Consider the following 11,370-nt stretch of genomic DNA (forward strand, 5'->3'; position numbering starts at 1 on the left):
CAAATGCTAACCACTCTTAGACCCTGAGAAGTCCATTGCAATCAACCCACTCATGGATTTCTATATTTTCTACAAGGTCATTAGCGCTCTCTAGTTTTTAAGCAAATTTTGGTGAAATATGTATAAATGTAAAATCAAGGCTCCATCCTCCTCCGGACAAAATATTTATTTACAGTTTGCCACCTTCACTGACTCTTCTTCCACTTGATCTTCAGCCAACTGCTGGCTTTCTCAGCCACCTCTTTTTGTCCATATTTGTTTTATTTTTTTAGCATTGCCACTTCCAAGATCCTTCCACAGCAGTGAGTCACCCATAAATATTTTGCTTTCTGCTTTTGTGTACCCTACTCTATACTACCTTGGCAACCTAACTTATATCCTGGTGTCTGTGTGCAGCCCAAGAAGCCAAGATGTGTGTTACGTACCACTGTGGAAAAGGAAAGGAGACAGAATATGCCTTGCACTTAAGACCTACTTTTAGTAGCAGTAATAACAACCCTGTGCAAGAAATATTTTACAGCCTGCCTGTTGAGATTTGTGTTCAAGTCAGTCCTTGGGCATCTAGTCCTGCATGTCCCATCCTTCACTCTCAGAGTGTTTGCAGAGTTAGACTATCACGGTAAATATAAAGTTTTTCTATGAACTATTATAAGTTCATTACATACAATATTTTGTGGGATTGACCCTTTCCAATTTAGTCCAGATTTCTTGCATCTCCAAACTCACTGCTCTGATCTTCCTCAGTTCTTTTCTTTTTCTCTACCTTTGTCTGAAACCCATTTAGAAAAAAATGAATCCATATCCTCCAATATGGAAATGAAGCTACTGTGGTTTTGGTATTGCACTATTATTTCTGTGGTTACGTAGCTGACATCCCAGCTTTGAGTCCCCATTCTTCATTGCTACTTACTTAATTCCCCAAAAAGTAGGGGTTTGAGGATATGCCTGAGACAGAACTCAGCACTACATCAGAGCCAGTACTGTTAGTCCTCTAAATCAAAGTAACCATTCTTTTGTTTCCTTGTATACCATTTTCTCCACTGGACTTGAATGTACACAATACCTGGCAAGGTAGGCTAGTTCTGCCCTGGAAAGAGACCAAACCTGTAGATGGAATTCTAATACCCCTGCAGGTATCATCCTTTTGCTTCCAGACTGGTCAAAGCGGCAAGTGATATGACTTGGCTGTATAACTATCCTATCCATTCTGAGTTTAGAACAGTCCCTCATTGAAGAAAACAATGTGTAATATGGATATGGTATTCTCTTCATTGTGCAATGAAAATGGCCTAGTCCTGTGGCTTAACCATAACTAACCATTCTATCTAATAATATTTCTGCCTCAAAGAGGGGTTGTGATTTATCTAGCTCATGTTTGTACAGCACGTTAAAGATGTGTAGCACTGTGTATGGGTAAATATTAAGTGTTAGTATGAATTTCTTAGTGTAAGACTGCATATAGCCAGAGATGTGTTTAGGCTCCTCGCCAGCCTGGGTTCCTATACAATCTTATTTATCTTTTTTTACATTTTTTTATTTAAAGATAAAGTCATCTAACTTTACTGAAACACAAAGTGTGATTGAGAGAAAATGTATATGCGTTGAGACCTCTAGAGAATTTACTCTCTCTTTCAAAGCAATTTGGGGGAAGTGGAATTTGTCATTGCTGAATTTATATCAATATTCTTCATTTGAACGTAGTTTTCATTTGATCCTCTTAGTGCTATTTCTAAAAGAACAGAATGTCTTGTTTTTGCAGATGGATAAGTGGGTTTACCTACAGATAAGAATGGAATGGTCTCTTTACCAACAAAAGTTCCCTGTGAAACCTACCACATCCTCAACTAATGTGGAAAATATCACTGTATTCATAGAGCTGCTGCATTGCATTATGTGCCTCTCTTCTCAAAAGAGCTTCTCCCCTCCCACTCCCCATTTTGTATACTTTTGCTTTTTTGGGGCCTTAATGTTCACAGCCAAAAATATGCTCTTAGAAAGACTGATGAAGATGATTTAGGTCTTGATTCAAATCCCACATGGCTACAATTAGGCTGTTTCACCATACTTTAAACATTATGGGCCCAGTTTTTAAACACTGGTGCCCTAATAGGACATCCAAATGCCATGTGTGGATATTCAGAACATCACTTAGGTGCATTTATTGTCAATTTAGACAGAGAAGAGCTTATCTGAGTGCCCAAATCTGGGGTTTGGATGTATTGTTAAGATGTTAATATTTAGAAATTAGGCTCTGTTTTTAAATGTATTTGATATTGATACAGTTATTAAATGTTATGTACTGAATTATTTTCCAGGTTTTTTTGTTAAATACTAGATGGGCTAAAGTGTGTCTGTGAAAAATAGTTAGTTGCTTTTAAAGTAAAATGTGATCAAAAATACGTGCCTGCTTTGAGTTATGAACATGCCAGAAAAAGAGATAACACTTATTTTTGTTTTGAGGTTTGTTTGTTTTTATTTTTCCTAATATGACCAGTATTTTAAAGGTTACTTCTTAACCTAAGTACAGTGTACCTGAGAGTAAATGACTTCCAGAAATACATTTATCAACAAATGGGAGCCATCCATAGCTTAAAGCACAGAGGGAAGTAAAATGATCTAAATAGAAAAAAGAGAGATTACATATTAATCTCATCTGTTTAGCTTAAATAAAAAATTAACATGTAACATACTAAACTTCCTGACTCAAGATTACCTAAAAATTTATTCTTTCCTAAGATCTAAGGTCTTTATATACATATAATTGGGGTGTGCGCTGTATGCCAACTGCCGCATTGTAGACATACAAATATTTTTGCTTGCCTAGAGCACTACAGTCATCTCTATAGTATTTTCCATAATGAAACTCAAATCATCCTCTTATCTGGTGTCAAAATTTCATTTGATGTTGCTTAGGCGACTTTCCTCTGCTTATGGATTTTAGCCTTGTATAGAGAAAAGAATGCAAGTTTGATAAACAACACTGGTCAAATATATTGACCTACTAGTGAGTCTGAAATGAAAATGCAACAAGCTAAAATCATACACAGAACTGATGGGACTCTTTTGCACTGATTCAGATGTGGTTTACTGGATAGCGATATATGCTGGTGACGTGAAAATCACAATAGTAATTTGACATATAGTGATCATATGCAAAAGCTTGCTGGTTGTATTGGATTAATGGATCAGGTATTCTGTGAGCCAGTATCTGTATTTCCTATAATGAGCATAGAGAAATACAAGGGAGAATACTGCAGATACTGAAATAGCTGTGTTTTTTTTGTAAAATTGTGACGATTCTCAGAAATACCACTTCCTATTAGTTGGCAGCATCCTGATATCAGAAAATTCTGGCCGAGTAATACAAATGTTACAGAAATAGTGTTGAACCACTTGTAACAGACTTAGTTACATTGTATTTTGACAATATATATTATTACACACACAAAATCTATGTTAAAAAGAAATTAAGGATGCAAAGTCAAGCACTCATTTAGGAAATGCCAGAATTAAGGTTGCTCCGGCAACCTTAATTTGGCCTGCCTTTGCAAATGCATTATGGTAAAGTCTTTAATTACATGATCACATGCTATTGTTTCCATAGTATCCCTACCTCATCCAAAGCACAGAACGGATGGTGCTCACTTAATGAGCAGCTATTAATTATTTTGTTTTCTACTCATTGTTTAAGGTGTGCTCCAATACCTTATTTACTGCACTCTGTTCAAACCCTGCTCTGAAAACAGAGTTATTAATTTCCTCATGGGGGTTTTTTTATGGTGCTTGTCACTATGGAAACTGAGTGCTTCACAAACATTAATTAATTTATCTTCACCTCTGTAAAATGGGGAACTGAAGTACAGAGAAATTGAGGTCCAAATTATCCACTGATTCTGGGTGCCCAATTTGTGATGCCTGGGATCTAAGTTTTCAGAGTGCTTATCATCATATAGCATTTTATGTATTCAAAGTGCAGCTCCCATTGACTTCAGTCGCAGCTGTGAGTGCCCAGCACTTCTGCAAATCAGACCCCAGGGTCTGAAGTTGGGCACCAAGAAAATGAAAACAAAGTTAGTGACCACCTGCTCAGCCCCAGGCAGGTGCATGCCACAGTGGATGGAATCTTTGTGGAATTTAGCTGTTAAACTCTAGCAAGTTTCAGTTGAGCATATGCGAACTGCAGTTTTTCAGAGGCTTATAATTTGGTCAAATTTGGGTGGATTTTCACAAAAAGAGCAAAATGCGCATCCCTGACCCAAAGAGCACCTCCTTGCCAAATTTCAAGTCCCTGCTCCAAAGCATGGCGGTGCTAGAGCTTTTCAAACACAAGATTGCCAGAATTGTTTAACATGGACAAAACAGTGTATTTTAGCCTTGTTCTCAGAAGTGTCTGAACATTTTTGGTTGAAATTATTCAACATTCACTTTGAGGCACACACCTAGCATGGAAAATATCAGCCCAAATGGTTAGTCTGGTGAAGTTATAAGCAACTGCAAACAGGATCTTATCATGGAAAGTATCGGGCAACCTTATCAGTGTTTTAAATAAATATATCAAACACTATCTACTCTTCATACCCATGCCCATTTCATTGCTGCTCTCCTTTGTTTTTCTCATGAACCTGAAACAGATACCAGTGGGGGTTCCAGCATCTGAATTACCATGCTAAAGTTATAGAAAATTCAAACTACCTTCCCTTGTAACTCTGCAAAGGTGTCTCCACCCCCCACCCCCAAATCTTTTTGAATGTGAATTTGGTGTTACTTAATATTCATTTAAGTCCTCTTACATTTACAGAATAGGAACAGTCCAAGCAACAAGAGAACAAATTTACTTAGACTAGATGCCTCAGCTCTGATTGAGAGGAGAGTTCACATGTTGATTCATTGATGTTGGTGCTTCTGCCGAGGAGTGCCAACAAAGATACCAATTAATATATATTATAATGGAGGATTCTGTGATATGGCTACCCAGTTTCTATATTCTTATCTCCTTACTGCCACTGTTGTAGCTGAGTGCTGTACTAATTAATATAACACTGCTGCGAAGTAGATGGTATCATCCCCATTTTATAGCTGCGGCAAAGGTGGGAATTAAACCCAGATCTCTTGAGTCCCAGGCTTAACCACAAACTATCTTTCCTCCCTCTTGATTGAAACCACTAGCTCATTTTATACAGACCCCTGGAAGCTGTTGAATGGTAAGAACATTTCCACAACGCATCCCCTGTGCCAGGTTAGAACAAGTGACCTAGACAAGAAAGGCGCAGCATCCTATTTCAAGTCCCTTCCACTTGGTGTCTGTCTACAGAAATGTGAAACAAAAATGTTCCTCTGTAAAACACAGTTTGGTACACTGGTGGCTGTTCCCCTTTGAATTTGTAAGCAGAGTTTTTTGAAAAATTAGGATTCCAGGGAAGACTGGCAGAAAGATAGCTTCACTGACAAGTGACTGAGAGGTATAACCAGAGGGGATGAGAAGAGAGTAGAGAACAGAAGGGAAGTGCTGACTGGGGACATGGCTAGGGAAGGTGTCAGGACATGTGTAGGCCTGGTGAGGCTTGAGAAAAGAGTACCACCAATTCTCCTTCCCTTCAGTGCAGCCCTTGATTTATATATAGCTTGCATAAGCCAGTGGTTTTCATCCTGTGCTTTTTTAGAATGAGTATTGTCAGAGACTTACCCTTAATAAACTGTAAGTAAGTGAAGTTAATAAGATACCAAAGAGTAGCAATCTTTTACCTTACGTCTGTGACGAACTCTTGGTCAGTCAGTCTCTTTCAAGAGCTATTATAGGGATTTGTTTAAGCTCATTAACACTAGACTGCAGAATTTCTATGGGAGGAATGTGTATATTTTTTTATTGGGTTTGTTGTAATAATTGTTTTCTGACCATTGCCAATTATTCTTGGCAAATATTGTCCTAGTACAAAAAGACTGTGAATAGCCACTACTCTTAACAGGCTTATAGAATTTGTTTCTATGTGTATATAATAGCAGTGGCTTCAGTCTGATATGTTGGAGGCGGATGCTATGCAAGCCCTCCACATACCGCTGCTAATGCATCTTAATTCTGACCCCTGCTGTCACAATCCTGAGCCTTTACTGAGGAGAGAGTTCTAATTGTGCTAAATTTTATGTGATCATTTCATAATTTAAATCAATGAAGACTGGGAAAAAACTACCAAACTAATTTTTACCTGTGACCTACATCAGGTTTAGAACCCAGGTAAAGAAGAATGTGCAATAACTCAGTGACCTAACCAGTCCCCTCCCCGCCCCCCAATGGAAGCATTCTGGAGAGTCTTTGTATATACATTTTTTCAGCCCTTACTAAGCTTTCATAGCTCTTGAGAATATCTTGGACTGAAACTCTTAATTGGAAACAATAAGTTTATGACCCACTATGGAACACAACAGGAAAAGGAAATCAAATTAACAAAGCAACAAAAAGAAGCTTACATATTTACACAATACTTTTCTTGTTCTCGGAACTTCCCATGTCATCATTTTCCCCCTAGTCTTTGTTCACCACCATATCTGTTTGGAGCCTTTTTCTTCTTCTCAGCTTGCTAAGAGGGGACCACTTTCAAGTGACTCTTGCTGTGTGTAAGTTGTTCTTGTGAAGTGTTACCTGAGGCTCCTCTGAATCGCTCAGCCCATCCTGCTCCAATGGAGTATTCACTCCTGTCACAAACGCTTCAGCATTGGTCCCTACATTTTTGTTCTCAATTTCTGAGGTAACCAGGTTGAAATCCTGTCATCTTCTTGTAGCTCCTTTGAGTGTCCTCAGGGATAACTTTGATCTTGGTTTTGAGTCCCAAATGGACCATTTCTTGACTCAGAACTGAATAAAGTCCATAGCAAGGTTATAGTCACCTCAGGAAGTCTATCCTTTCTCTTGATTTGATGGAAACAAGCCAGCTCTCCAGTTGTAAAAAGTTTCCCCATATGATCGTCCATCATACTACTTAAAACTCTTATACTTTATCTAAGGGTATTCAAATTTGCTCTGTCAAACATATTTTTGTATTGTGTATATATAGTCCAAATGATCCAAATTCCTTTGTTCCTCTTCCAAAGTGTTAGGGTCCTCAGCTGCTGATCAAATACGAGGAGTCATGAGGTACCATTATACCTCTTGATTTCTCTTTTTATTGAGTTTTGAGAAACACTGAAATCATCGGGTACTGTTAGTCAGTCAGACTCTATCTTAGGCAAAAGCGTGAGCAAGAACGTCAATAACCATGCTCCCCATTGGAGATACCCGCACCCCCAAGATGTTAGTCCCCTCACTGCCTTAGTGGGGACGCTCCTTTTACCAAAAGCACCATATTTTTATGTTGTTTCTGTGTTTTATCAAATAAAATTCTCTCAGAGGTTGGTTAAGGGTTTTGTAACCCCACAGTGTCCAGTTATTTTAGTATCATTGCATAACTTTAATACTAGTTATATAGATTCATCTACCTGCAGCCAGTGCCTGGTGTGTTTCCCTATTTCCTATACAAAATTGCATCTTTTAAATTCCAGACTTTTCCACTGTGACCAAAAGCATTTACTTTCCTCTGTATTCTGAGAGAACACTACTATATTCCACAATGGTTGTGGTTCTCTTCTATTGCGAAATTCCGTTGTTTCACCACCATTCACTGTGGTATCTGAATGCCACGTGAATTTACAGTCTTTCACTGGTGCAATATTCCCTGCTTCGGGACTCTTTCGCTCTTAGATTTCAGCACTCTCTTGAATCCTCCCCATTCTTGGGCAAAAACTTGGTCTCAGTCTCTAAATATATGCATCTGTCTAATATGAAAGGGGTTTTTTTTAAAAAATCATGGATGAGACCAAAGTGGAGGGCAATCAAGTGCCTTTTTGTAATTCTTTAAATACTAAATTGCACTCTGCCAACCACTAAAAAGGCTGTCCTTTTCACTGAATTCTATACAATAGTTTTACAACTGACAAATGGAGAAATAAGAGCAGAGCCTTTTAAAACTCTTTCCATCTGTGAGAGTTTGAGGCAATATAGAGCTGGCTGATTCCCCAATGACCTTTTTGGAAACTCCTTCCTCACTGATCATATGGCAGGGTAGGCTACTTCTTCTTGAAACTACTTGCATATCTGTAGGCTCAGTTTCAAAATGGTATTCACAAGCTTTATACCATCCAGTACTCTCTCTGTAAATAATTACAAATTCATGGGTGTAGTGCATAATCTAAAGAGGCAACACTACTTTATATTTGAAATAGCCCCAAAACTGCCAATTTTCAAAACCCCGAGTTGAGAGCCACTGTGGGAAATGAAAACAACTACCTTGTGTATCATCAAGTTGTGGCAAAGGTTAGAAATCCTTTAACAGTGACTTCATTGTTTTCCTATAGACCTCACAAACTCCAGTGCTGTTAGGAGAGATTTTTAAAACACGGGCCTCCTTTTTTCGCACCTGCTGCAACACCTCCACACACACACTAATCCACTGATTCCCAAACTAGAGGCTGAAACCCCAAGTGGGGTTGCACCATCAGCCGAGAGGGTCACAGTGATCCCAACTGTGCGGAGGAGGCCATTTTGCTCACTTGTACGGTGTGGGCGAGATCACGCTGCAAAATGGCGTCCTCCGCACAGCATGACCTTGCACGTACAGGGCATGCAGCGTCACACAGTGTGGAAGACGCCATTTTGTACTGACATACTTCCTGCTGTCTGGGATCATGGGAAGCAATAAAGCTGAAAATGCAGTCAAAATGTTTGGAAACCGCTGCACTAATCCTTTCAGAGTAGCTGCCTAAACTGTCACTGAGTCCCTGCTCACAGCCACTTAAATCCTGTCTGCGCGAGGAAGTGTTCTAAACATTTCTCACCATTGCTACACAGAGTTCAATTCCAACAATGTCTGGAACTTCGGGAGCCATAGTGTGGTCAGCCCACCACCTGCTAATACCGTTTTAAGCACTGTGCTGGCAAGTCTTGCTCTGGGCAGCTCTAATAAACCCAGTGTTTAAATTCGCTTCAGTGGTTGTCAGCTTGTCTACACGAGGGCTCTCAACATTGCTAACGCCAGAAAGGGGCCTAAGGTTTAAAGCCAGCAGGGTTGGGCAGGTGCATCAACCTCCCTATGTACAGCTGTTCTGAATCTCAAAAAGATACTCATTTCGACTGACTTACTGGAGCCCTTGTGGTTAAGAGGAGCTGCTGTTAACTAGCTCAGTTTAAAAGCATATATTGCTCTCATCAGTTAACCCAACTTATAAATAAATTAGATGTCTAAGAGTGACTGTAAACCTGTCCTGTGAGTTTCCTTCCCCATCTCAAATAGAGCTGCTAGCACAAAACGTATTTTTCATACCTCTACTGCTTTTGCCACAGTAATAATGCTTTAAGTGAATGGGGTCAGCCATGCCGAAATATGCTTTAAATTTTCATTCTTTTAACGTTTACAGGATTCCAAGCTCCCACACCCAGAGGAGCTTGCCACAGCACCAAAAAATCAGAGTGTTGCTACTAACCTTAACAAGCGACAGACAACTGTAATCATGGGCAGACACTCACAGGAGAAAGCCAGTCCTTTTGGTGAGATAGCCAGCTCTTTGGTGAGCCGATTATCTGAACCGCAGAAGATGACTAAAGCCCTTCTAAAACAGCTTAAACAAGTGAATTTACCACCAGTGATGCGCCCTTTAAATAAGAGTTTAATCAAAGATGACAGATGGAAAAACGTAGATGAAGCTCAAGAGAAACGCAGATATTTTCTTTATGACTTCTGTAAAAAATACAGTAGTGAGAACCGGCTCAGAACCCATCTAGTGCGTATGGTGTCCAGAATATACGTGGAGGATAGACACAAAATCTTATACTGTGAAGTGCCTAAAGCAGGCTGTTCCAACTGGAAAAGGGTTCTGATGGTGCTTAATGGACTTGCCTCTTCAACATTCAGTATTAGCCATGATGCCGTGCACTATGGAAAGCATCTAAAGAAATTGGACAGTTATGACTTAAAAGGGATACAGACACGTTTAAATACCTACACCAAGACCATATTTGTACGTGACCCCATGGAAAGATTGGTGTCTGCATTCAGGGATAAATTTGAACATCCAAACAGCTACTACCACCCAGTGTTTGGAAAGGCAATTATTAAGAAATATAGACTTAATGCACATGAAGAGGACCTGAAAACCGGATCAGGCGTGAAGTTCGAAGAATTCGTCCAATATTTGTTAGATTCCCATCGCCCAGTAGGGATGGACATACACTGGGAGCAGATTAGTAAACTCTGCCATCCCTGCCTCATCAACTATGATTTCATAGGGAAATTCGAAACGCTAGAAGAAGATGCCAATTACTTCTTGCAACTGATAGGTGCTCCAGCAGATCTGAAGTTTCCTAATTTCAAAGACAGACATTCCTCCGATGAAAGAACAAATACGGAAGTAGTGAGACAATACTTAAAGGAGCTGTCAGGTTCAGAGAGACAGTTGACCTATGATTTTTATTACTTGGATTATTTAATGTTTAATTATACAATGCCAATTGTATAGCTCTGAATGATTTCAAAATTCCATCAGACATTTAACGATTTTGGCCTCAGACCAGCAACTGTAATATTACCATACAGTTCTGAGTGGAAGAAATGTAACTACTAAGTGTAATTGTCTTGACTTTGTGGAGATTTTATAAATGAAAGTGACACCAATTGACACAAAATTGTTGGAGCAATGCACAAAAGAGACCTATAAACTATCTAATTTGCAATAAAAGGTCTGAAAAAAGCTGCTTTTGAATATGGATTATATTGTGGAAGCAGTAATCCAGCCAGCTGTTTCATTAGCTCAGCTAATGTTCTTGTAATGGTTGAAAAACATTCAAAATAGCATGGATTTGTGTGTGTCTATATAGGAATAATGTGTCGAGTGTTTTGAATGTATATTTTTTGCTGTCTGTGGCATATTAATAAAAATCATTGGCTAATTCTGTAAGACATATGTAGTGTTATCAGTGGCAGTGATGTACCCATTTATCACCTACTCACCTCTTGGCATTTTAATTTTTAAATAAAAATCCATCATGTGATGTAAACTATGATCCAAATCCTGAACCTAGTGGCCATCCTCGGTGTCTGGGCAGAATCATAGGGTGGAGGCTGTGGAACATCTGTAGAGGTTTTCTGTGGAGGTAACATCAGTTCAATGGCTATTATCCACCTCCACCGACAGTGGCAAATCCTCCAGCCATGTCCCCTGCTAACTATTGCCCGTGGGGTATGCACTCATTATTTCAGGACCACTGGTAACCATCAGTAGGAATTGCTCTATTGCAACAGATGCTTCCATCAGAATGCCTGCCACTGGTAGTGCTCTGTGTTCTGTTAC

General features: G+C 39.3%; 1 protein-coding gene across 3 annotated transcripts in view; it reads left to right on the plus strand.

Moving 5' to 3' along the window:
• The window catches only part of CHST9 (carbohydrate sulfotransferase 9), a 131,155-nt gene extending 120,175 nt beyond the window's left edge, over positions 1-10,980 (plus strand). The window contains exon 5 of one of the 3 annotated variants that reach the window (XM_043539698.1): positions 9,442-10,968. In XM_043539698.1, the coding sequence (XP_043395633.1) occupies positions 9,442-10,539 (1,098 nt within the window). In that variant the 3' untranslated portion in view covers positions 10,540-10,968. Of the gene's footprint in view, positions 1-9,441 lie in introns of all 3 variants that reach the window. The other 2 variants (XM_007069680.4, XM_027831837.3) reach the window with 2 other exon arrangements.
• The last annotated feature ends 390 nt before the right edge of the window (positions 10,981-11,370 follow it).

This window comes from Chelonia mydas, chromosome 2 (genome assembly GCF_015237465.2).
Source record: "Chelonia mydas isolate rCheMyd1 chromosome 2, rCheMyd1.pri.v2, whole genome shotgun sequence".
Classification (NCBI taxonomy): domain Eukaryota; kingdom Metazoa; phylum Chordata; order Testudines; family Cheloniidae; genus Chelonia; species Chelonia mydas.